The 25,976-nt window shown below is 45.7% G+C and overlaps 1 protein-coding gene across 1 annotated transcript in view; it reads right to left on the bottom strand.

Annotated features, from left to right (window-relative positions):
- The window catches only part of DNAH2 (dynein axonemal heavy chain 2), a 107,575-nt gene that overhangs the window by 25,115 nt on the left and 56,484 nt on the right, over positions 1-25,976 (bottom strand). Inside the window, exons 42-64 of the mRNA XM_084863818.1 lie at positions 19,300-19,518; positions 18,949-19,066; positions 18,606-18,742; positions 17,957-18,094; positions 17,711-17,869; positions 14,798-14,950; positions 14,521-14,612; positions 13,974-14,172; positions 13,603-13,827; positions 12,211-12,315; positions 6,990-7,178; positions 6,700-6,785; positions 6,433-6,563; positions 6,141-6,290; positions 5,628-5,795; positions 5,211-5,371; positions 4,560-4,699; positions 3,452-3,584; positions 3,212-3,351; positions 1,725-1,935; positions 1,394-1,510; positions 1,114-1,255; positions 64-233 (exon numbers count right to left, since the gene is read on the bottom strand). Coding sequence (XP_084719944.1) covers positions 64-233; positions 1,114-1,255; positions 1,394-1,510; positions 1,725-1,935; positions 3,212-3,351; positions 3,452-3,584; positions 4,560-4,699; positions 5,211-5,371; positions 5,628-5,795; positions 6,141-6,290; positions 6,433-6,563; positions 6,700-6,785; positions 6,990-7,178; positions 12,211-12,315; positions 13,603-13,827; positions 13,974-14,172; positions 14,521-14,612; positions 14,798-14,950; positions 17,711-17,869; positions 17,957-18,094; positions 18,606-18,742; positions 18,949-19,066; positions 19,300-19,518 — 3,483 coding nt within the window. The remainder of the gene's footprint in view (positions 1-63; positions 234-1,113; positions 1,256-1,393; positions 1,511-1,724; positions 1,936-3,211; positions 3,352-3,451; positions 3,585-4,559; positions 4,700-5,210; positions 5,372-5,627; positions 5,796-6,140; positions 6,291-6,432; positions 6,564-6,699; positions 6,786-6,989; positions 7,179-12,210; positions 12,316-13,602; positions 13,828-13,973; positions 14,173-14,520; positions 14,613-14,797; positions 14,951-17,710; positions 17,870-17,956; positions 18,095-18,605; positions 18,743-18,948; positions 19,067-19,299; positions 19,519-25,976) is intronic.

Here is a 25,976-nt window from a genome sequence, read left to right as displayed (position 1 = left end):
TCCCCCTCCTCCCAGGCCCGCTCCCCTGCTCCCTCCCAACCCCACCCCCCCACTCCTGCTCACCTCCATGGCCCGGACCCACATGCAGAGGGACTTGGCAGCAAGGGAGACGCGGCCAATAATGTCAGGCTGGAAGTCAGGCTGGGCACAGTAGGCCCCGATCTTCTTCAGAACCTTATCGGAGATATTGTCTTTATCAAAGTTGATCAGTGATTTGATGAAGTTCTGTTCCCCTGTGGGATGCAAATCAGGGCCTCAGCCACAGGCCTAATCCCACCCTCTTTGTCCAGGTTGCATCTCCACCGCTTAGGCTAGGGGTGTCGAACTCAATCAGAGAAGGGGCCAAAATCTAAAATCCAGCCTAAATCGCGGGCCGAATGGTTTACTGAACAGTCATAAACTGACAATGTCATAAACTGACAGCGGAGTGCAGTGATGACAGCGCGGTGCGGGCCACATTGCAAGGCCTGGCGGGCTGGATTTGGCCCGCGGGCCTTGTGTTTGACACATGTGGCTTAGGCCATGCTTTCCCTCAGCTCAGGGCCCAAGGCCAGAATAACTGACTTCAGCCCACGTTCCTTCTGCTGACCTGGCTCCCTCCTCTGGAACCTCACGGGCCCAGGACCCTCCACAATCTTCCCAGCCTCACTTCCCATCACTTACTATGAACAATCTCACCTGAACCATCCCTCTTTCAAGCTTGCAGGCTATATTCTACCAAGACATGTAAGAGCCAAATGTGCCTTGTAACAGAACTCAAAGCAGAGAAAACCACAAGAATGAAACAGCAAGACTCTTGTTTTTCATTTTGTGATTCTTGCCCTTTGGGGAGGTGGCGGGGAGGCCGTTCCTGCCCCTGGATTTTGAGATACATTCCTGTATCTTTATAATAATTTCTCTATTTGCTTAATTCAAGATGAGTTGTTTTCTGTTACTTACAACCAAAGAATCCTAACTGGTATTTATGTCTTTTCTTTTCCACCAGACTGCATGCTCTGGAGGGTCAGTGCAGCGCCTCATTCATCTCTGTCCCTCCAGTGCCTGGCGCACGCAGATGATTAATAATGAATGTTGAATGAACTGGTGTTCATCCTCTCCCCCTCTCTGGCTTACCGAGCTGCCTCTTGGACTCTGCCCAAGTGGGCTCATTGCCTCGGAGAATCATGACCGCCTGCATCACTATCTCCACTTGGGCGGGGGGCCGTCCGTAAGACTTGATCTCTCCTATGTCCTTCTTGTTCAGAGACTCCAAAGCCTGGGGAAAGGGCACGCTTAGGGGCAGGGCCAAAGTCAGCTCAGGCGGCAAGACAGGTCCTGTATGAGGACAGAGCCCAGCGCTTCTTCCCACTCCCCCGGGGCTTTGAGCTCTTTCCTGGGTCTTCCCCGCTCATACCCGCATGGCCTCTTCCAGCGCCGGCAATGCCTCTTCAAGATCCTTCTGGGCATTGTCAGCCAGCGCCTGGCACTTGACTTCCTCAATCGCAATCTTCTCGCTGTGGGCTGTGACGGCCTGGGAAGGGAAAGAGGTGAGGGGTTTGTCTCCGCCTTGGGCAGACACGGGGGTGGCGGTGGCTGTGGTAACACGGGAGATAATGCTAGAGCAGCTTGGAGGAATGGAACGTGCATCCTGACAGAGTGGCTGAGGGAGACCGGAAGCCTCTGCCTGCTGAGCCCTGTGGGAGAGGGCGGGGGGGGGGGGGGCAGGATACCGCTGGCACCCCCACCTTCTGTTGCTCATCCGCTTCCCGCTTCTGCTGCACGATGATGACCAGGTACTCCTCGCACTGTTTCTGGAACTCAGCCACCTTCTTCTTGGCATCCTCCAGCTCCACAGACATCATTTCCACCTTTTCCCTCGTCTCATCGATCTTAAACAATCCTGTCCGCAGCTTATTGGCCTGGTCCAGCAGCTCCTGCCGCTTCTCTGCCAGCAGCCTGCGGGGGGCGGGGGGGGGGGGGTGTTGGGGGGGGCGGGAGAGACAAAGTGTCAAGGTGTGTGGAGAGGCCGGACTCCCAGAAGGGGGTTCCCTAGGCAGTCTCACTTCCCAGCCCGTGGCAGCTCCCTGTCTTCCTTTCTGTTGCCACCACACTCTGGTCAGATTTTGGTTCTTTCCTTCCTGGATCATAGCTAACGCTTCCCAACTGGTCTTTGTGCTTCCGCTCTCATCCCTCTGATTTATTCTGTACCTCTCAGCTTGCTGGACACCGTTTTCACCACCCCGTTTCCCTGCTGGGAATCTGCCACGTCCCCCAGTGTGCAGCCAGCAGGGGGGCTGCTGTGAACTAGAAAACAAACCTGTTCCAAGAGGGTGGCCTGGGAATGAATGTGGGCTCTGTGTTGCCAAAATTTCTAATTGTCAGAGAGAAATTGGAAATCTGGATTTTTCTAAGGCTCTCAAGTTTTAAAGGTTGGCACCTCATTAAAAAACGTTTTAACATTGTCCAAGCCATAAAAACTGTCTATGCAGGATTGTTTTCTGGGTTAAATAAGAAAATGCATATAAAGGCTTAGTGTGGTATCCAGCAAACAGTAAGCGCAATATAAGCCTATGACCCACGGAAGGCAAGGACTTGATTTTGTTAGCTGGACTGTTGTTAAGAATCTAGAATAATGCCTGGCACATAGTTGATGCCCAACAACACATATTTAATTAATGATTAAATGTTGACTATCATTATTATTACAAATGGCATTTTCTTCACCTTGATTAAAATACTGAATCCAATAAATGAGGGTGGTTGTTTTTTATTTTACATTTCTCTTATATCCTTCAAAACAAATTATTGTTGTGTTATGCACATAAAAATACTCAGTACACCTTAATAAATAAATACATAATTCTTAGGAATGGTGGAAATTCTAGAAGATATTAAAGGCGAGAGAAGACTGGATGTATATATTACGGGTATACATGGCAGTGTCGCCATTGCATTGTGGTTGGAAAAAGAAACATCATTCCAGAAAATAAGGACAAAGGGTGTGTGAAGGAGGCTCTAGCGACAGCCACACCCCTGGAAGACCCATCTCTCCTTCATTCATTTCCTGGGCAAACTCAAGACCCCTCACCTCTCCACTATTCCACATCATGCCCCGGTCCCGGAGCCAATCCCCTGGGCCAGCTCCCAGGCATTTTCCATTACATCATTTCAGCAATTGCCCTCAAAAGACCCCAAGCTCCCTGCCCTCTCTGTCCCCTACTCTTCTTCATACTTCTTATATCCAGACACAAGTTCCAGGTAGTTGGTGGGTGTGACGTAGTTGTATCTCCGCAGCTCCAGCAGCATCTTCTGGGAATACTGCGCCACGGACCAGTGCATGGTGACGAAGATCTGGGCCACCTTCCTGTGGATCTGAGGCCAGAGGAGAGGCATCAGGACAGAGAGTGACGGCAGGTGGAGAATGACCCGGAAGAGAGCCAGGGGTGTGGAGAGATGGGGAAGAAGGTCTCACATTCTCCTGAGTTCCCAGATCTACTCCCAGGAGGTACTTCTCAGCCACTTCCAGCAGGGCTTCCCGGGGCCACTCTGAGAACCAATTGATGGAAGTGCAGTTCACCAAGGCTGGGTACTGGCGGATCCAGTTCCTGGCGAGGGGTTTGGAGAGGCGGTTCAGTCCACCTGCAGAGTCAGCCTCCAGCTACTGGCTTTGTCACAGGCCCTCCTACTTTCTAGGGACCTGAGTGCTCCTGTACCTCCTTGTCCAGATTCTGCTCCCCTCAGAACTAGTTCAGTGAAGTATTTAGAAACAGGTTTTGAGGCCAGAAAAGCCGGATTCACATTTTTACTGGTAGGTGTGCATTCTTGGGCAAGGGAACTAATCATCTTTTGAATGTCAGCTTTCTAGTCTTTAAAATGGGAATAACAAAGCGTCGGCCTGCAGATTGAAAGGTCCCGGGTTCGATTCCGGTCAAGGGCATGTACCTTGGTTGTGAGCACATCCCCAGTAGGGGATGTGCAGGAGGCAGCTGATCGATGATTCTCTCTCATCGATGTTTCTAACTCTCTACCCTTCTCTCTTCTTCTCTGTAAAAAATCAATAAAATATAATTTAAAAAAAAGACTCTGTGATTCTACTTATATGAAATATATAGAAACAGAAAGTAGGACGGTGGTTGAGATGGGGGAATGGGAGAAATGGGAAGTCACTCAGTGGGTGTGGAGTTTCATTTTGCAAGATGAGAAATTTTAGAGATTTGTTATACCACAATGCATATGCTTAACACTACTGAGCTGTACACTTAAAACTGGCTAAGATGTTAAATTTTATGTTATGCAGTTTTCATCACAATTAAAAATTTAAGAACAAAAAATCACTCTCTTACCCTCTCCCCCCACAATAAACACACACAATCCACACCAAGAGGGAGAGGACAACTTCCATGTAAGAGGCAGGGACTTCCAGGAAAAAGGCCAGCTCTATGGAAAGGAGAGGGGGAGTACAGGGTGTAGAGACTGGCACTCTTCCTGGGACTCACTCCCAGAGGCATGGAGGCCAAAGCGGGAGGAAGGGTGCTGGGCGCTCACAGGGAGGGAGGGGGAAGCTATAAAACAGGAGTCACCTGAAGGGGTCGCCCACGGGGCTGAGGCAGAGAACAATGTGCAGGTTGTTGCGCACTCGCTCAATGAGGTAGGCAAAGAGGCTGTCCGAGGACTCTGACACCTGTTCTGCCCGGGCCTGATCTATGATTTGTGTCTGGATCTGCACAGAAGCCACATAGCGTCAGAGGGCTGCAGTGTTTTGTTTTAATTGATTTCAGAGAGGAAGGGAGAGGGAGAGGGAGAGGGAAAAGGAGAGGGAGAGAGAAACGTCAATGATGAGAGAAAATCATTGACTGTTTCCTGCATGCCCCACACTGGAGATGGAGCCTGCAACCTGGGCATGTGCTCTGACCAGGAATTGAACCGTGACCTCCGGGTTCATAGATCTATGTCCAATCACTGAGCCATGCTGGCTAAGCTGAGGGCTGCAGTTTCAATGGCAGAACCAGAGGGGGCAGAAGGTGAGGCTGAGCTGACAGGGTGTAGGTTTTAAAGCAGCTCCACCCAATAGGGTCTCTAGAGGGAAGATGACTGAAGAGAAACAGCTCTTGCAGCTAACTGGGGGAAGGTGTGGACAGAGGGCGCAGGAGCATATTCTGGGATCTGGGCTTCTTCGGGTTAATCAGGATGGTCAAAGAATCAATAAGGTGAGGGCATGAAAGGAATCATACTTCTTCAAATTCATCAGCCTTGTAGAGATTTGGGACCTCGCCTGAGCTGAGGATGTTGTTAATGTCCTCTAGGAAGGACTCATCAGCAATCTGAGTATCCACGAAAAGGAAGGATGTAGCTTTGAGTTCCACCCCAGTTTGTCTGTACAGACGCTTGATATCTGGGCCAGAGGAGAAAAGGAAAAGGGAACAGACACTCTTCAGGTTCACCCGCCCATCTCTTATTCCTCTTCTAAGATTTAGGTATCTTGCCCCAGCCTTCAACACATACACACATCATTCCATACTCCACACGGGCCTGATACAGCTCACTATCTGGCTCCCATCCCTCCTCTCTCTTGTCATTGCAGAAAGTCAGGCCTCTGGTCTTTCACTCCCAGCCCCAAACCCCCTCCTGTTTCAGAAACCCAGCCATACCTTCTCGGAACTCCTGCTTCCGGTAATGTTTGCTGACTTCGATCTGGAAGGTGATGTACTCACAGATGGATGAGGCCAAGCGGGCCAGGCTCTGGCGCCCACTGCCCCCGATGCCCACCAAGAGCATGTTGCCCCGGGGCTGTCCAATGACCCGCACAATCCTTGTGACTGGGGTTAGGGAGGTGGGGGATAAGGGCAATGAGTTGGCTGAGCAACCTCAGGGGACCTCCAGGCCCTAGACTAGGGACTGGGATACCTGAAGCTGAAATAGAGGGACCAAGGGGTGTGGAAGGAGGTTAGTATCTGAAGCCCTGGTGGCAATTCAACTTTTAACCTCTACCGTGTCTGTTAGACAGCGCTGTTAAGAAAATGCCCCACCCATTGCCACAAGGACATCTGGAGCCAGGAAGGAGGGTAACTTCTGGAAGAGACCTGAGAAGGAATCCTTATTTCCTAGGAAATATCACATACATTGGGATGCCAGGGAAGGAGATGGGAACAGGACATGCTCACTGTGTTCAATAGCCTCTCGGAAGAGTACCAGGTACATTGGTACGACAGCAGGTGACAGGTTGTACTCATGTAGAGCCGTCTCCATGGCTGTCTTCAGGACTGTCAGATCGGTTAGGTCTTCATACACCTTGGGCTCCCTCAAGAAGTCCCCTGGGTCACGGGAAGAGGGGGTCAGAGTCTCAGATGCCTGGTCTTCCCCACACTTCCCCACAGAGCTCTAAGCATCAGGTCTCCATGCCCAACCCTCATTCTATTCCGTCTCCAGGCCATGGTAGCACAGCTCCCAGCTCACCAAAGATAGGAGAACGTTTGTTGGGACAAAGATTATGAAATGTGAGGTCAAAGAAGGAGCCGAGTTTGTCACTTATGATAGCCACAAAAGCTTCGGTGTCTGCCGTGTCAACCAATCGGTCAGAGAAGACTCTGTGGGGAGGGATTTGGGGTGAGATCTAGGAATAAGGAGACTGGTCCTAGGAAAAGGAGCATCAGGGCGGGGTTAGAAGCAGGGCTTGGAGCAATGCTGCTGAAATCTGGATCTGGAGGGACACGCACATCTCACCTGAAACATTCATGGATCCAGAGCCGTGTAATGCTGGACTTGGTGTCGTGAAAGTCCTTGTTGGCTCTGAGCATGCCCTGAAATACCTGGGGAAGAGGCATACTAGTGGGATGGAGGGAGAAAAGATGTTTCCTTCAGAAATTTTAGAGGTCAGGTCAGAGAAGGCAGCATTCGAGGATGCAGGTGATTGGGGTCTATCAATGCTGCTGAGCTCCAAGGCTTACTCTGAGAAGAGAATGCCTGTAAGAAAGTTGTGCCAAGCACAAGGGGCAAGTCAGATGGAGATTTACCTTGGAGATATCGCGAAGGTTAAAGAGGTAATGGATCTTGGCGGGTGTGGGCAGGAAGCGTTGCACCACAGTGTTGTACACATCTAAAGTGGCCTCAGTCACCACGTTCCCAATGGGCTTCACCTCTTCCTCAAAGTCCTGAAGCTTCTGATTGATCATGGTACCAAATATTCGGATGATCTGAGACTCCTAGAAAAAAAGCCTCTGACTTGTTCACAGGTTCCTGGCCTTTGAGCCAGGACTGCAACAGGGTGAAGTGAATGAAGCACTCATCTTGGGGAAGGATTTAAGAAGCACACAAAAAACCAAGAGACAAAACAAAATGAAAACCTCCTCAGAAATCAAGAGAAATAACATTTAATGCAATACTGAAAATCAGCCCTATCCTGTTTTGTTCAGTGGATAGAATCAGCCAGCGGACTGAAAGGTCTCAGGTTCAATTCCAGTCAAGGGCACATGCCCAGATTGTGGGCTCCATCCCCAGTGGGGAGGAGGGGGGCATGCAGGAGGCAGTCGATCAATGATGTTTCTATCTCTCTCTTCCTCTCCCTTCCTCTCTGAAATCAATAAAAATAGATATTTTTAAATATATTTTATTGATATTTTTACAGAGGAAGGGAGAGGGACAGAGAGCCAGAAACATCGATGAGAGAGGGACATCGATCAGCTGCCTCCTGCACACCCTCCACAGGGGATGTGCCCACAACACATGCCCTTGACCGGAATCGAACCCGGGACCTTTCAGTCCGCAGACCGATGCTCTATCCACTGAGCTAAACCGGTTTCGGCAAAATAGATTTTTTTTTTTTTTTAATCAAAATTATGCCCTACTCAGTTTGGCTCAATGGATAGAGCATTGGGCCAAAGGGCCCCAGGTTCCATTCTGATCCAGGGCACGTGCTTCGATTGCAGGCTCCTCCCAGGCCTGGGCCCTGTGAGGGGCTCGTGCAGAAGGCAACCAATCAATGTGTTTCTCTCACATAGAGGTTTCTCTCTGTCTTTCCCTCTCTTTTCCACGGTCCCTAAAAAAAAAAAAAAAAAAAAAATCAATGGAAAAAATATCAAGTGAGAATTAACAAACAAACAAAAATCAAAATTAGAACACCCTAATGGCAGTATAGGTAAATGCTGTAATTGAATCCTCCCACAACCACATAAATAATACAAGTAAACTACAGAACAACCATTATTCAGAACTACCTGAAATCTAGTTGAATGGAAGTCATACAACGAGGGATTTAAAGAAGAAGCCACATCGAGACTGGTAGGAGCAGAGACACTGAATAGGCTGTTCCCACATCATGTATGGTGGTTTAAAATCAGGAGGGATAAGGGCTGTGGAGGTTCCCCTTTGAGGAGCAAGGGGTTCCAGACCCATACCTGACAACCCGTCTCTCCTAGCCCAGGGTTCCAGTGCCAGGAAGACAAGTCCCCATAACTTCTGGCTGTAAAAACCAGTGGATATTGAGGCTGAGAGAAATGGAAGGCTGTTGGAGTTCCAGGCAGTTCCTCTTAAAGGGTCCGAGCACAGACTTACTTGGACTCACTCCCTCTGAGCTCCAGTGCTGAGGTAGCAGTTTGAAAGGAACCAGGAACTAAAATATCTGGCATCAGGGTGAGAACTGGAGGGGAGCAGCTTTCTGCCAGACGAAATGCTGGCAGAGACCATCATTCCTTTTCTGAGACCCCCCTCCCCCCCCACACACAGGGCTGACAGACAGGAGCCATATCTGAATCTCCATCTACTTGGCTCACACTGTTTGCCCTGCCCTAGTGATTTCCTGAGACACTGGCCCACCCAACTTGCAGGTCCACCCAAACAATTCCCAGTGTCTTTCCCATACAACTGGCCTCTTGCCTCATGCTTCAGACTTCCTTAAAATCTCTCAAACAAGCAGCATCTGGCTTCTGTGTACTTCCTACCTCTTGATAAGTGGCTCCAGGCCCAGCACTAGCAGAAGTCTGTCTTGGTTCACAGCTTGGCCTCTCCTGGGTACCTCCAAGCACAATACAAGTAGCAGCCATCTTCAGATTAGTTTGTGTGGGAGGCTCCGGGCAGGACACAGGCAGTAGCTGACTTTGTGCCTCCAAGAGGTAGACAGTTTCAGACCACACCAGATTATAATCCTACCATCTCCATAAGCAAGGCGAGCACCAAAGCCCTACTAAAGTAAGTCCTGTTCCATAGAGCTCACTCTTGCACAATAGTTCCTCCACTGTAGTTATAGCTGGTCCTCACAGCCAGTGCTCACAACTGATTGGCCTTGGGGGATCAATCCATCTCAGTGATGCCAACAGCAATCAAGGCTTAACTACAACAGGACTGTGCACACAGCCAACACAGGGGCACACCAGGAGTGCCGAGCGTGGGTGACTAGAGAGGCTGCATCACTGGGCCCTACAGGATACCTACCACACAAGGCTACTCTACCAAGGATGGGAGATGTAGCAGCTGTACCTAATATAGGGAAGCAGCCAAAATTCAGTGACAAAAAAACAGGTCCCAAATGAAAGAAAGGGATAAATCACCAGAAAAAGAATGAAATGAAATGGAGGATAGCAAACTACCAGATACATAGTTCAAAACAATGGTTATAAGGATCCTCAAGGAACTTAGAACTTCAACAGCATGAAAAGGGACATAGAAATAATTTTTTAAAAATATATTTTATTGTCGAAACCAGTTTGGCTTAGTGGATAGAGCGTTGGCTGTGGACTGAAAGGTTCCAGGTTCGATTCCGGTCAAGGGCATGTACCTTGGTTGCGGGCACGTCCCCAGTAGGCAGCTGATCGATGCCTCTCTCTCATCGATGTTTCTAGCTCTCTATATCTCTCCCTTCCTCTCTGTAAAAATTCAATAAAATATATTTTAAAAATAAATAAATAAATTTAAAAAATATATTTTATTGATTTTTTTACAGAGAGGAAGGGAGAGGGACAGAGAGTTAGAAACATTGATCAGCTGCCTCCTGCACATCCCCTACTCGGGATGTGCCCACAACCAAGGTACATGCCCTTGATCGGAATCGAACCCGGGACCCTTCAGTCTGCAGGCAGATGCTCTATCCACTGAGCCAAACTGGTTTTGGTGACATAGAAATAATTTTAAAAGTACCAATAAGAAATGAAGGATATACTAACTGAAATGAAGAATAAATTACAGTCAACAGAGTAGATGCCAACAATCAAATCAGTGATTTGAAATATAAGCAAACAAAAAATACCCAATCAGAACAGAAAAAAAGAATCCAAATGAAAGTAGCGTAAGGAGCCTCTGGGACTTCAAGAATACCAATATTCATATCATGGGGGTCCCGAAAGGAGAAGAGAGAAAGCAAGAAATTGAAAATATATTTGAAAAGAATGTCAGAAAACTTTCCTTATGTGGTGAAGGAAATATTAGACTTACAAATCCAGGAAGCACAGAGAGTTTCCAACAAGATGAATCCAAAGAGTCTCCCACCAAGATGCATCATAATTAAATCTTAAAAGCAGCATGAAGAAAGCAGTTAATTATCTACAAGGGAGCTTCCAATAAGACTGTCAGTTTATTTCTCAACAGAAATTTTGCAGGCCAGACGGGAGTGGCAAGAAATATTCAAAGTGATGAAGAGCAAGGACCTACAACCAAGATTATTCTACTCAGAAATTTAAAATTGAAGGTCAATAAAGAGCTTCCTGACAAGAAAAAGCTAAAATAGTTTATCACCACCAAACCATTATTACATAAAATGTTAAAAGGTCTTCTTTAAGAAAAAAAAGATTAAAAATATGAATAAAATGGCAATGAATAAATATCTATTAAAAATTGCATCTAAAAATCAAAATAAATGAACAAGTGGAATAGAAATAGACTCAGATACGAAGAACATTTTGACAGTTGCCAGATGGGAGGAGGATTGGAGGATGGGTAAAAAAAGATGGAGAGATTTAGAATACAAATTTGTAGTTAAAGAATAGTTAAGGGGCCAGGACCGGTTTGGCTCAGTGGTAGAGCGTCGGTCTGTGGACTGAAGGGTCCCAGGTTCGATTCCGGTCAAGAGCATGTACCTTGGTTGCGGGCACATCCCCGGTGGGGGGTGTGCAGGAGGCAGCTGGTTGGTGTTTCTCTCTCATTGGCATTTCTAGCTCTCTGTCCCTCTCAATTCCTCTCTGTGTAAAATCAATAAAATATATTAAAAAAAAAACAACAATAGTTAAGGGAATGTAAAGTACAGTATAGGGAATATAGTCAACAATCTACACTAATAAAAGAGAAAGATGCAAATTGACTGTAACTTTGCAATGCCCACCAGCCAATCAGAAGTGAATATGCAAATTAGCCCAACAAATATGCTGGTTTAATTTGAATATGCAGGTGCCAAGCGGCTGGGGGCATTTCTTTACTGCCCCAGTCACTCAGCACCTCTGGGAAGCATGGGAAGGCAGGGTCGGAGCACAAAGGCGGTGCCGGCAGCTAGGGAAAGGAAGGCCCATTCCTGCACAAATCTTCATGCATCGGGCTTCTAGTATTCTAATAACTACATATGGTGTCAATGGGTATAAGATTTATCAGGATGATCACTTAGTAAGTTAAGTAATTTCTGGGTTGTACATCTGAAACTACCATAATATTGTATTTCAACTGTAGTTGAAAATTTTTAAAAATGATGTGAAAAATAAAAATTAATACAAAATACCTATAATGAACAAATAGCAACATTTTAAATAAAAATGGGATTAGTATTTATTGATTTTTATTTTTGCCTCAGGCTCCAATATGGCTCAGCATGGTATTTATTTAAAAATTTTGTATTTTGTTCATAATAAAGTCTTGGGCTTAATTTTTTTAAATTGCATTAAAATGTTATTTATCTTGATTACTGAATATTTTTGGCTCCCCTGAGTGCTCATTGGCTGCACCCCAACCCTGGCAATGCTCTAGCTCTCAGCCTTGTCGGATTAACCTTCCTGAGCCCAGTTTGGACCCCTGCATTCTCTGCCCACTGGGACACTGAGGCCTGACATTCCAGAGCCAGCAAGCTGCACCTTCATCCATGGCCCTCCGCGGAGAAGCGGAGGTTTCCACAGTGGCAGTAGCCCCATCCATATATTACAGCCCCCTATATGCGGCTCTGCTCAAGGGGTCTCCAAGCCCCCTCCTTGACCTGCCCCTCATTTTCTAGGACACAGATGGCTTTGCCTTCTACAGTCCCCCTCTGCTAGTCCCAGTTGCCCTCACTGTGGGGAAGGTCATGTTGATGATGTTGAAGCGACTCTGCAGCCTTGAAGAGATGACAGTCCGTCCGCCCCCGGGAGGGCCCATGGCAGCCATCAGGAACATGTCCTAGAGAGAAAAGACAAGATCAGACAGAGAGACAAATGAAAAGAGGGGATGAGAGGAGGCAAAGAAATAGGGACAATGTAAAAGGAGCCAGAGGAAGAGAGTCCACGGAGGGACAAACGGGAAGAGGGACAGGGACAGAATCAGCTGGAAGAAACATGGAGTAATGGGGGCAGGGAAAGGCAAAGTGAAGAAAGAGATTAGGGACATTGTTTTAGAATTATTAAAGTGATGTATTTGTTTTTATTTTGTCATTATAATGCATGTGTCCAAATTAGAAAATAGAGGTAAGTTATAAACCAACATTTAATTATATCTTCTAGACTTTTTTTAAGTGTATATATCTATCCACATGTGTGCATGTATATGTTCTCAGAAACATATGGGGGGGATAAGGACACATATGTAATACCTTAATAAATAAAGAAATTTTTTTTTTTTTTTTTTTTTTTTTTTTTGCCGAGACTGGTTTGGCTCAGTGGTAGAGTGTCGGTCTGCGGACTGAAAGGTCCCAGGTTCGATTCCGGTCAGGGGCATGTACGTTGGTTGCGGGCACATCCCCAGTAAGGGGTGTGCAAGAGGCAACTGGTTGATGTTTCTCTCTCATCGATGTTTCTAGCTCTCTATCTCTCTCCCTTCCTCTCTGTAAAAAATCAATAAAATAAAAAATAAAAAAAAGAAATTTTTTAAAAAGAAACATATGGGGGGATAAGAACACGTATGTAAAACCTTAATAAATAAAGAACATTTTAAAAAAAGAAACATATGAATATGTTACTTATTGGCCCTGAATGCCAGGTGATGACCACTGGAAATCAGGTGGAATGACTGCTGTCCCTTGATTCAGGAAAAAGAAACAAACAAGATACCCAGAATCCCATGGGAGAAGAGCCAGGACTGAAGGAAGCTGCCTGGATCCTGGGTGGGGAGCAGAGAACTGACACCATGGGGTGTTTATACAGCAATGGGAGACAGAGAAGGCCTGGAGAGGGAGTTGTAACCCTGGGCACCTAGACAGTCTGGGTGGCATCAGGTTGGCATGTAAGCACGGTATATAAGAGGCCTGGAAAAGGAGTGGAAGTTAGAGGAGACTATCCTTTGGTCAGAGTCAGTGAAGAGAGTTAATAACAGGAACTAATAATTTAGGAGCCAGTTATCTCAGTCCTGAGAAAGGCAGGCTATTCCTGTAGAAAGGAACTTAAGATTAAGGTATTCTATCCTGACATCCCAGTGGAGGGGGGACCGAGACTATCATGGGAGGAAAAGAGAACATATACCGCAGATGCTTACTCGAATGTACTTGACAGTCTGCTTCAAACGATCGTACCAGAAGCCATAGTCAATCCAGAGGCGGAGCAGTTCCAGGGGTGGCTGAGACCCAAACATGTCCTTAGCTGGCATATTTAGGTCATCCATAAAGGTGATCATGCTTTTGCCCCCAACTGGCACGTAGACACCCTTGGTTCGCTTCTCCACCCTGCTCTCAATGATGCTCTGCACGTTGTTGGATGTGGTCTGGTGAAAAGGGCACAGAATGAATGCACAGGTCCTCCAAGAGAAATACGGGTTAGAGAGGAGTGTCAACCAAATACTTGGTCCCAAAGGAGAGCAGGAGGAGGAGGAGAGAGTGGGAAGTGGGCAGCCTGGAACCTGTTACATACATGTGCAGACATGTTGACAGTGAGCACTGACCACTGGCTGGCGGGCAAGCTCTGCAGAACACTCTGGGCAATGGATGTCTTCCCGGTCCCCACGGGACCCACCAGCAGGACGGGATTCTGGTTGGCCACCAAGGTTCTCACCAAGTGGTTGTAGCGAACAGTGTCGACAGTAGGCACCATGATCTTATAGAAGGGGGAGCTAGGGAGGAAAGCAATGGTGTCTCAGGGATCACTGGCCCACTCCTTTCTATTCTCCCTTCATCCTGCCTCCTGTGTTTATCTTCCTCGGGCATCACTACGCTCTGCTCGCCAACCCTGCCTCCTGTGGGGCCTGGGAATCAGAACTTCTCCTCAGGATCCTGTCCCATCTCCCCTCCACCCCATTTCCTATACTCAAGAGTCATCTCTGCTCTGGGGTCCACACTCTCTTTTCTATATAGCTCACTTTTGTTCTATGCCCCAGCTCTCTCACCACATCTCCCCCCAACTGCAGACCCAAGTCTGAACCACCCCCAAGTCTGCACCCCCCTCAAGGCCTGCCTCTCACTTTGCAGGGTAGCGCCAACTCTTAGGGAGCTTATCCTCAAATGATGTCCAACTCCTCATCTTGGGGTCCACAAAATACTCGTACACCGTGTCCTGAAGAAGGAATGTGTGTCAGGGTACAAGTCTTCCTTTAGCTCTTCCCTGCCCAGGCAAAAATGCTCACAGACCACCAGTGAAAGAAAGAGAGCTGGGCTGGCAGGCTGAAACTCAAGAAGAGTGTGAGAATCGGGGATACAGGCAGGTTCTGGAAAAATACAACAGCTAGTTGGGGGCCCGACCTTATTAGGAAAAGAGCCCTCAATCTCTCGGAGGTAACTGTCAATCTTCTTGCGGCCTTCTTCATCCACAGAAGCACACACAGACCAGATCATGCTGAACACAAATGTCAACTCTACCATGAAGATATAGTTTTCACCATCGGCCGGATTCACCTAGATGGAAAAAGAAGAGGGGAAATATCCTAAATCTATAAGGGATGGAGGGATCTACTTTGGCAAATCATCACAAAGGCTTAGAGTTTTCCTCCCTTCCTGGATCTGTTTGGAAAACTATATTGCAGACAAACCTAAGTCTAAAATCCTATCTAATAAAATAGTAATATGCAAATTGACAGTCATTCCAATACACAAGATGGCTGCCCCACGTGGACACAAGATGGCCAGCAGGGGACGGCAGTTGGGGGTGACCAGGCCGGCAGAGGAGGGAAGTTGAGGGCAACCGGGCCTGTAGAGAAGGGCAGTTGTGGGGGGGACCCAGGCCTGCAGGGGAGGGCAGTTGGGAGCAATCAGGCTGGCAGGGAAGCATTAGGCATCAATCAGGCTGGCAGGGGAATGGTTAGGAGGTAATCAGGCTGGCAGGCAGGAGAGCAGTTGGGAGCCAGCAGTCCTGGATTGTGAGAGAGATGTCTGACTGCCCGTTGAGGTAGGATTGGGCCTATATGGGCAGTTGGACATCCCTCGAGGGATCCCAGATTGGAGAGGGTGCAGGCTGGGCTGAGGGACACACACTCCATGCATGAATTTTATGCACCGGGCCTCTAGTATTTAAATAAACATGTAACTCCTGATAGCCCAGAAGTGGCCCTGAGTTAATTATAAAACACAGCAGGGGCCCAGCCACTCCAGGCCTACCTGATGGAGCGCCCACAGATACTCAAAGAAGCAGGTCCAGGGGCATTTGTGGTGACTTCTTTGTAATTACAAAAAATTCGAGATGACCTAACTGTGTACCCATGGAGGAATAGAAAAGTAAAATGCCATGTTCTACCCTGGGTTAGTGTATAGCAGTGAAAAGTAATGAAATCAATCTACATGTCGCTGCATAGAACTCAAAAACATACTGTTGACTTAATGACCATATTGCAAGTGTGGTACAGAGCATGATGCGTTTTTAAATGCCTCGTTTTTTATGGATACCTATGTGTTTTTATGTAAATGTGTATTTTTAAAGACCTGGAATGACACAGATAAACACACTACAGAAGTTACTTTCATGGAGAAGGGAATAGACCAGGACTGGAAGGATGGATCAAAAATAACTTTAGCTCTGTATGAAAAATTGTAATTTTTAGGAAGAAAACTAGATTCAATTGTTACTTGTGTAATTAAAAATTAAAATTTAAAATGTACCAACTTAACAGCAAAAATAGCATATTTAGAGTTCATGCTCTCAACCCCCAGCCCAAAGGGCACGTGCAGATGCTGTTCTTTGATAGGGTGCACGGTGCCTGTGGGCTGTGCAAACTCCACTGGACTCCTTGAGGAAAAGGGCCAATAGAGAGCTAACCTGGCATTCCCATGATAATTTCTAACCGACTGTGACACAGCCACAGACCCAGGGGTGGGGAGCTCTTGAGGATGGGTTCTAAATTAAAATACCTAACACTGCCCGGCCAGTGTGGCTCTTATTGTTGTTTGTTTGTTTTATTTTATTTTTTAATTTCCTATTGAGAGTTACATATGTCCTTTTTTTTGTAGCTCAGTTATTGAGCATCGAACCATGAATCAAGAGTTCAAGGGTTCAATTCCCGGTTTGGGCACATGCTATGGTTGTAGGCTCAATCCCTGGGAGGAGGCGTGCAAGAGGTAGCCGATCAATGTTTCTCTCTCATCAATGTTTCTATTTCTCTATCCTTCTCTCTTCCTCTCTCTCTAAAAATCAATACAAACATGTTTTAAAAATAAAATAAAATACCTAACACTGCAAGTAATGTGACATACAGGATGTTGTCCAACCCAAAATATAGGCAGGAAATTGTGTTGAGACTCTCTTGTCTACCATAATCCATCTAGAATCCTCAGTCCGTCCTTCCATCTCACCATCCTCTTCTTGGGGTCTCTGCTACACTGCAGGGTCTGCATGCAAACACGACCCCATCCTTCTGTGCCTGCAGGGACTGACTCTGGTGTCTGTGTTTTTGCGAAGGCCATTCTCTTTACTCCTCGCTTCTCCCTCTGCTCAGGCCCCACCCTAGCCAGTCCTCCTTAGCACCTGGGAGCCACTGATACTATATCACTGTCCTTTTCCTATATGTTACCTTGAGTTCATTCACATATTTTTTTAAATATAGTTTTTAAGTTACATTAATTGTATCAGGAATGGCATATACTGTTACAGATCTTGATTGTTATGTAATTTTATATTATCAGTTTAATTATCTGACAGTGTCTTTAAAAATGATACGAACCGTTTCTGAGCAGTGGTTTAATGTCAACAGAAAATATAATTTTGGTCCTTACGCCATAATTCTAAATGGAACAAAATTTTTCTTATGTATCAATTAATCTGAAAATTTCTAAAACCCTTCATCAGATTAAGTTGGGGGCTCCTTCTAGCAGAAAGAGTATCCCAAGACTTAATATTTATTTTTAGAAAGGATAGAGAAATGAGGAACCACATGAACTACCCACAGTTCCCAAAATATGCGGAAGAAATTATTGTGAGACCCATTGTGTACAATATCCAACTTAAAGATCTTAGTTCAGCCTCCCAGTGCGTATGTGTACACACACACACACACACACACACACACACACACTCACGTGTGCTCACACCCCTCACTGTGTCTATGGTGGGTGTATCCTTCCCTTGTTATCTCTGTTCCACTCAAACCAGGGGTTCAAATTCTCAGACACACTATTTCCCTGCAGTTGTCCAGGAAGTCATGAGCCTGTCCTGCCTGGGCCCCTTACCCCGTTCTCCACCGTGGCCAGGGCCGAGTACAGCTTGCAGAGGGAGATGATTCCACTGTATTCGGGTAGAGGCACCACTTCATTGCAATTATCCTTCTTGAAGGCCAGAATCTTGTTGATAAATTTTTCGAACATCCGTTGAAGGGGCTCCACCTCAGCCTGGAGTTGAATAGGGAGGGTCTCTATTCAATCTTATGTCCCACAGGCCATGCTGGTTACCGCCCTTCTCCTCAGTTCCCCTCACACCTTTGGTCTCTTCTCCAGCCAGGACTGCACGTAGGGCTTCCAGCCCAGATCAGCGTAGTCAGTGTACACCATCCCACAGCGAGACACGGTGGCTGGAGAGGCCATTGCCAAGTTCTCCACTTCAAACAGCAGAGACACCTAAGGATAGACTCTGTCACAACCTTGCCACTGGCTCCTCGGGATGCCCCGAGACGACGCTGTCAAGTACCAATTGTGGCAGGTGAATAGATCTAAGGTTTAGAAGCGATTTGCTTGTTGAGAGAAAGAAAGCTTATTCAAGGTTATCGGTATAAAAACCGCCCTCTCGCTCACAGTGTCTGAGTGGGCGGAAAGGGTGGGCTTCACCACCCCAGGTGCACAGTGAGGGTCCTCCCGCCACGTCAGTGGAAACGAACGTGAGGAGGCTGCGCAGTCTCCACGGGGCTTCCCAGTGCACAGGCTCTCTTCCATACGATGGCTCCCCACACCCATGGTGGACGGGCATTTTCTCTTCAGTCACAAGTTCCCCTGAATCCAGGCCTCCTCCTCCTCCTCACCGCTCTCCTTCCTATAGAACTTCCTCTTCTCTTAGGACCCCGCCCCTCCCCCTTAGCCCGGCCTCGCGCCTCCAGCCTCCTCTGCTACGGGGCTCAGTAGTCAGGGCCTGTACCTGCTCAGGCATCGAGATGCGCTCGCCGTTGATGAGGGTCAGCACTTTGTTGTCATCCATGACAGAGTTCATGCTCTCGATCCACAGTGTGTCCACAGGGCCATCGAAAAGAATCCACTTCTCGTCCGGCCTCTCATCTTGGTAGAAGATGGTTAATAAGGAAACCAGAGCTTCCTCCCGAGGGCCCACCGCCCTCGTCCCCTCACGGAGGCAAGCCGATGCTTCCTTGTGCCTCAGCATTCTCCAAGCACTTTTGTCCCAAACGGAGCGTCCTATCCCCAAAAGGTCCACGCCCTAGGAAATGTGTGCATCTGTTCTCCCAACCCCATGATCCTTTGGGTACCTGAACATGCCATCCGCATGACACTGGATAGGATGCCATCTGTCCATTCATTAGAGTTAAGGTCATATTCCCCATACAGCTCCCCTAGGGACAACGCCTTAGGGTTCAAAGGGAACTCCTAAAAGGGCACAGGAAAGGGTTTTGAGCTGCTGGCAGACACAAATCCTGAGATCTCCCTTTATGTCCAGGGATCAGTATTTGCCCCTTCTCTCTCTCCTCTCTCCCAGGCCTCCTCAGACCCAGACACTTCCTCCTGGCCTGGCCTGCCCTCCCTGACCCAATGCATCCTTGCCCCCAGCCTCCACCATGTTCCTGCTACTCTGCCAGGGACTTCACAGTCCCAACCCTTACCCTAACAATGTTGAAGTTGGGGTCTCCAGCACGGCACAGGGAGGACAAGGAGGACTGAAGGATTCGCCAGCAGGCAGTCTTGCCGCTGCCCGTACAGCCCACGATCATGGTGGAGTGGCGGGAGTTCTTGGTTTCATACAGCTGGGTGACCTTGGTGAGGGTGAATGGTGTGACCTGCAGGCCCATATCTCGAATTTCATGTTCGATGGTCTCCCGCAGCTGAAAGAAGGGGAAATACAGGAAGTAGAAAACAAGGGAGAGAGGACTGCAAAGGACTTTCAAATCTTGCCAACACCTTGGAGGACAATGCTCAAACTATTTAAAATGGCACCAAGACCCTTTGCACTCTGGCAGTTGCTCATTCCTGGGAAGCTGACCAATTGCAGACTTAAGAGATTGGGCTCAGCTGGGTGAACGTAAGTCACTTCTCTGAGTCTCTGTTTCCTCATCTGTTAAACAGGAGTAATGGCGGTATTTTTCTCATAAGGTTGTTGTATTGGATAAAATAGTTAATATATAACACAATGTCTGCCCTGGCCTGTGTTGATCAGTGGTCAGAGCGCCAAAAGGGCACATACTTGGGTTTCAAGTTCGATCCCCAGTCCTGCTCGGGGGTGTGTAGGAGGAAACCAATCAGTGTCTCTCTCACACAAATGTTCCTCTCTCCACCCTCCCTCTCTCCCCCCTCCCTTCCACACTCTGTAAAAATCAATGGAAAAAAATAATCTCAGGTGAGGATTGAAAACACACACACACAAGGTGTCTGACATGTGCTGTATACATTTTTTGTAATATTATTCAACAAATATTGATTAAGCCTCAGTATGTTGATGCTGAGAACAAAGTCGAGTTCATCCTACTGCAGAGCTCACAGTCGGTGGGAGAACCAGACATTAAACAAATCATCACCTAAGTTAAAAATGCTGATATTGCCGAAGCTGGTTTGGCTCAGTGGTAGAGTGTCGGTCTGCAGACTGAAGGGTCCCAGGTTCGATTCTGGTCAAGGGCATGTACATTGGTTGTGGGCACATCCCTGGTAGGGGGTGTGCAAGAGGCAGCTGGTCAATGTTTCTCTCTCATCGACATTTCTAGCTCTCTCTCTCCCATCCTCTCTGTAAAAAAATCAATAAAATATATATATATATATATATATATATATATATATATATATATATATATATATTTTAAAAGCTGATATCCCTGGCTCGTGTGGCTCAGTTGGTTGGGCATCATCCCATGCACCAAAAGGTTGTGGGTTCGATCCCTGGTCAAAGGCACATGCTTGGGTTGCAGGCTTGATCCCTGGTAAGTGGCTGTAGGAGGCAGCCAATTGATGTTTGCTCTCACATTGATATTTCTCTCTCTCCCTCTTCCTCTCCCTCTCCATCTCCTTTTCTCGCTCCCTCTTCCTTTCCTTCTCCCTTCTCTCTCTGAAGGCGAGGAGGAAACTGGTCTTACAAGGCGTGTCAGGCCATAAAAACTGTGAACAATGATCATCAGATATGGCCTGGGGACCCCCAACACCTGGGGGCCTTCCTGTAAGCCCACAAAAGGGGGTGGGACCATATCTGCAGGACAAAGACCCCAGAAGGTTATAAAAAGTGAAGCCCTCAGCATGTTTCCTCACTGATTTGGAAATTATGCCCGAGTCCACTGGTGTTGATAAACGGGGTCCCTCCCTTTATCTAGGAAGCAGGCTTGGTATTTCTTTGGTCTTGTGCAACAAAGGTCAATACAAATAATAATAATTTTTTAAAATGCTTATAGAACCATGACCATATGGATCAGTCCCAGAATAGTGTGACATTTTAAAATAATACAGCCAATGCAACCAAATAATTTCAAATAGATGCAAGATCTCTATTTGTATCTCTCAAATACCACTAAGAGGCCTCATTACTACTTCCTCCCACTATCTGAGAATTATTTTTGTTTTTTTGAGAATTAGTTTTATTAGTATGTTTGCATGTTGTATAAATATAGATGTGAATAAAACCATCTCCATTTTTGTATCCCGGAGTTTTCATGCTGTGGTCTTTGAAGAACCTTCTTGTCTTTAGCAAGGCAAAGCAAAGCCCCCAGTTGATGTTATCTGTGTTCCTTAAAATGTAGCCATAAATATTTTTGTTAGTAATGGCTGGAATGGCATGATAACCAAGATAAATAGGAACTGGTGATAGTATTGATTATAAACAGTCATCTATCACAAGATTACCAGAAGGCCTGGCCCCTGGCACATGCTGCATTCTTTGTCTTATCATCAGTACCTGAGTTAGACTATAAAAAACCGTACTGTACCAAACTGCTGAGTCTTCTGTCTGCTCTGACTCCACATTCCTGTGAGTAAATTACCCGGTAATGAATCCTGTTCTATTCTATGGAGTTGCCTGCTCTATTTGGCCATTCGTGTATTGGCCCTTACACACTTGCATGTGTTCATGTTTAGCATCATGCCACAAATTTAGGATGTCATTTTAAAAAGTTAAATTAAAAATGTTTTTGCCCTAGGCTGGTGGCTCAGCTGATTGGACCATTGTCCCATACGTCAAAAGGTTGCAGGTTTGATCCCCGGTCAGAGCACACATGTACAGAAGCAAAATTGATATTTCTCTGTCACATTGATGTTTCTTTCTCTTTCTCTTTCTCTTTCTCAATCCCTTCCTCTCTCTCCAAAATCTATAATTAAATTTTTTTTCTGTCCTGACCTTTTGCTCAGTGGTTAGAGCAGCAGCATGCATACCAAAATGTCTGAGTTCTATTTCCAGTCAAGGGCATGTACCTGGGTTGCAGGTTCAATCCAGGGACCTGGTCAGGACTCGTGAGGGAGGCAACCAATCAATGTGTCTCTTTCACATGGATGTTTCCCTCCCTCCCTTCTTCCCTTCCACTCTCTAAAAAAAAAATCAATGGGAAATATATCCTTGGGTGGGGATTAAACAATAACAAAAAATTCTAATTTCTTCTTTGACACATGAATTATTTAGAATTCTATTGCCTAATTTTCAAACATTTGGGCTTTTACAATTATATTTTGTTATTGATCCTCATTTAATTCTATTGTGGTCAGAGATGCTGCTCTGTATAATTTTCAATCATTTGAAATTTATGAGACCTATGCTTAATAAACTAGCACATGGTCAATTTTGGTAAATGTTCCATGCACTCTTTTTTTAAAAAAAATATATATTTTATTGATTTTTTACAGAGAGGAAGAGAGAGGGATAGAGAGTTAGAAACATCAATCAGCTTTCTCCTGCACACCCCCTACTGGGGATGTACCTGCAACCAAGGTACATGCCCTTGACTGGAATCGAACCTGGGACCTTTCAGTCCGCAGGCTGATGCTCTATCCACTGAGCCAAACCAGTTTCGGCTGTTCCATGCACTCTTTTTTTTTTTTTTTTTTTTAAATATATTTTATTGATTTTGTACAGAGAGGAAGGGAGAGATAGAGAGTTAGAAACATCGATGAGAGTCATCGATCAGCTGCCTCTTGCACACCCCCTACCGGGGATATGCCTGCAACCAAGGTACATGCCCTTGACCGGAATCGAACCCAGGACCCTTCAGTCCCCAAGCCGACGCTCTATCCATTGAGCCAAACCGGTTTCGGCTGTTCCATGCACTCTTGAGAAGAATATGTAACTGCAATTGTTGCATACAATGTTCTACATGTGTCAAATCAAACCTGTTAAAAGCATTCCAATCTATATCTTTATGGATTTTTTTTTAATCTCTGTTTTATCAAGATTTCTCTAAAGGATTGTGGTTTAATCTATTTCTCCTTTTAGTTGTGGATCTTGCTTTATCTATTTTGTGGCTATATTATTAAGTGCATACAAATTTAGAACTGTTATATATTTTGGGATATGGACCCTTTTAAATTATGAAATTAGAAAGTCAACTTAGTCTGATACCAGTAGAGTTATGCTTGTGATCAGAAAGTGTTTTGAATAAATTCTTTTGAAGTTTTTGAGGCAGATTTATGGCCTTTACATGGTCAACCTTTCTAAATATTCTATGTATGCTTAAAAATGATCATTCTTCAATTATTGAGTGCAACTGCTATAGGTGTTCACTAAATCAAGATTATGTTATTCTAATCTTCTATGGTATATCCTAACTGATTTTTCTTTTTCTTTTTTTCCTAACTGATTTTTCATCTGCTTGGTCTAACTAACAGACCAAGCAGATGAAAAATCAGTTAGGAAAGATGTTTTTTTGTTGTTGTTTGTATGTATTTAAAACATACATGATGAGTGAGAATCATAGATAGGCTGCCTCCTGCCTGCCCCACACTGGGGATCAAGCCCTCAACCCAGGCATATGCCTTGAACGGGAATCGAACCGTGACCTCTTGGTTCATAGGTCAAAACTCAGCCACTGAGCCACGCTGCCCAGGCTGAAAAATGTTAAGATCTCCACCACAGTGCTAGATTTATCTTTCTCTTTGAAATTCTGCAAAATTTTACTGTTTATTTTGAGACTATATTTTTAGGTGCCTCTAAATTTAGAACTGTTTTATCTTCCTGATAAATTGGACCTTTCATTGTTGTTTTTTTTAAATATATTTTGTTGATTTTTCACAGAGAGGAAGGGAGAGGGATAGATAGCTAGAAACATCGATGAGAGATGTTTCATTATTAAGTGACCCTCTTCATTTCTAGTAATGCTATGTTGCCTGATATTTCTACCTCAGCCTTCTTTGCTTAGTATTTGCCTGATATGTCTTTTTCTATTCTGTGACCCTCAACCCTTTGTCTTTATGTTTTAAAGATTAGTATAACACTGTCTACTATTCAATGTATGACTATTTTCCCTTTCCTGGACAACTTTTCTGTTTTCCCTAGAGATTAATTGCTGCTGTAATTTGTTTGCTTGGTTTTTAATATACTAATCTCTAATTCGATTTCAAACTCTGTCAATTAACTAAATCTCTCAAAACATTTCGCCACATTAGGCATGCTTTTCTTCTTTCAGAAGTCCTCCTGAAGCATTCCATTCACTCCCATCAGACCGGCTTCTCTCTGCAGGGGCACAGCCCCCTCCTGCCCTCCGCTTCCCTCTCTCTGTATGCTCGTGTTTTGGTAGAGCGTACTTTCCAGGAGCTTTCTATCGCAGGTGACATTCTTGAGAGTGCGCATGTCTGAAATATCTCTTATCTAGCCTCTCATGTGACAGGCTGGGAATAGAATTTGAAGTTGAAAATCATTTCCTTCAGAATGGAGTTAAAGCTGCTCCATTGTTTATAAATTCTGTATTACTATTGAAAAGCCCTTGATATCATTTGCATGTTCTCTCTCCCTCTCTCTCTCTCCCTCTCTCTCTCTCCCTCTCTCTCTCTCTCTCTCTCTCTCTCTCTCTCTCTCTCTCTCGTTAAATCTTCTCCTTGTACTTACGTTTTAAAATTTTACAGTTGTGGCTGAAACCGGTTTGGCTCAGTGGATAGAGCGTCAGTCTGCGGACTGAAAGGTCCCGGGTTTGATTCTGGTCAAGGGCATGTACATTGGTTGCGGGCCCATCCCCAGCAGGGGGTGTGCAAGAGGCAGCTGATTGATGATTCTCTTTCTTTTTTTTCTTTTTTTAATATATTTTATTGATTTTGTACAGAAAGAAAGGGAGAGAGATACAGAGTTAGAAACATCAATGAGAGTCATTGATCAGCTGCCTCTTGCACACCCCCTACTGGGGATATGACCTCAACCAAGGTACATGCCCTTGACTGGAATCGAACCCGGGTCCCTTCAGTCCCCAAGCCGATGCTCTATCCATTGAGCCAAACCGGTTTCGGCTGATGACTCTCTTTCATTGATGTTTCTAACTCTCTATCCCTCTCTCTTCCTCTCTGTAAAAAATCAATAATATATATATTTTTTTAAAAAATTCACAATTGTGGCCCTAGCTAGTTTGGTTCCATGGATAGAGCATCGATCTGCTGACTGAAGGGTCCCAGGTTTGATCAATTGGCATGTAACTCCGTTGCACACTCTTCCCCCGCCTGGGCCCTGGTCAGGAGGCAACCAATCAATGTGTTTCTCTCACAACGATGTTTTTCTCTGTCTTTCTCTCTCTCTTCCACTCTCTCTAAAATCAATGGGAAAATATCCTCAGGTGAGGATTTTAAAAAAATTCACAATGAGGGGCCTTGGTAAGGATTTTATCCATTGCGTCTGTCATATGTTTGTGCATTCTTTCATTTTGGAAACTTAGTTCTGGGGGTCCTTCTTGATTATTTCACTATCAATCCTGCTCCCTCTCCATTTTCTCTGGTCCTGCTTTTTGGAACTCCTATGATTTGGCTGTTGTCCTTCCTGGTTGGCTTTTGAATCCTACTTCTTTTCCCCTTTGTCTACTCTATTTTCTGAAACATTTCTTTTGTAATAGTATATCATGGTGACAATATCTTAATCTTATCTTAACCACTGAGACTACAATGTGTTTGTTTTTAACTTTTCTCTGCACTACCTATTTTCTCCTTTTTGCTTTTTCCTATTTATTTTGGCTGCTTTCTTATTAGAAGATTTCCTCAGCAGCATGTGGCTCTGCTCTTATATAAGGGTGGAGAACTAGACACTGAATGGCAGCCCGAGCGTGAGCGAGGCTTGTAGACGGTGAGTATCCCTGCCGATGACTTTTCTAGAACTGCACTGGGAAAGTACTATTCTCAGTGTTTTGAT

Source organism: Pipistrellus hanaki (assembly GCF_964339955.1).
Source record: "Pipistrellus hanaki genome assembly, chromosome: 16".
NCBI lineage: Eukaryota > Metazoa > Chordata > Mammalia > Chiroptera > Vespertilionidae > Pipistrellus > Pipistrellus hanaki.
Note: the sequence above shows the minus strand (reverse complement) of the source record. Positions and strands in the feature narration are given on the sequence as shown.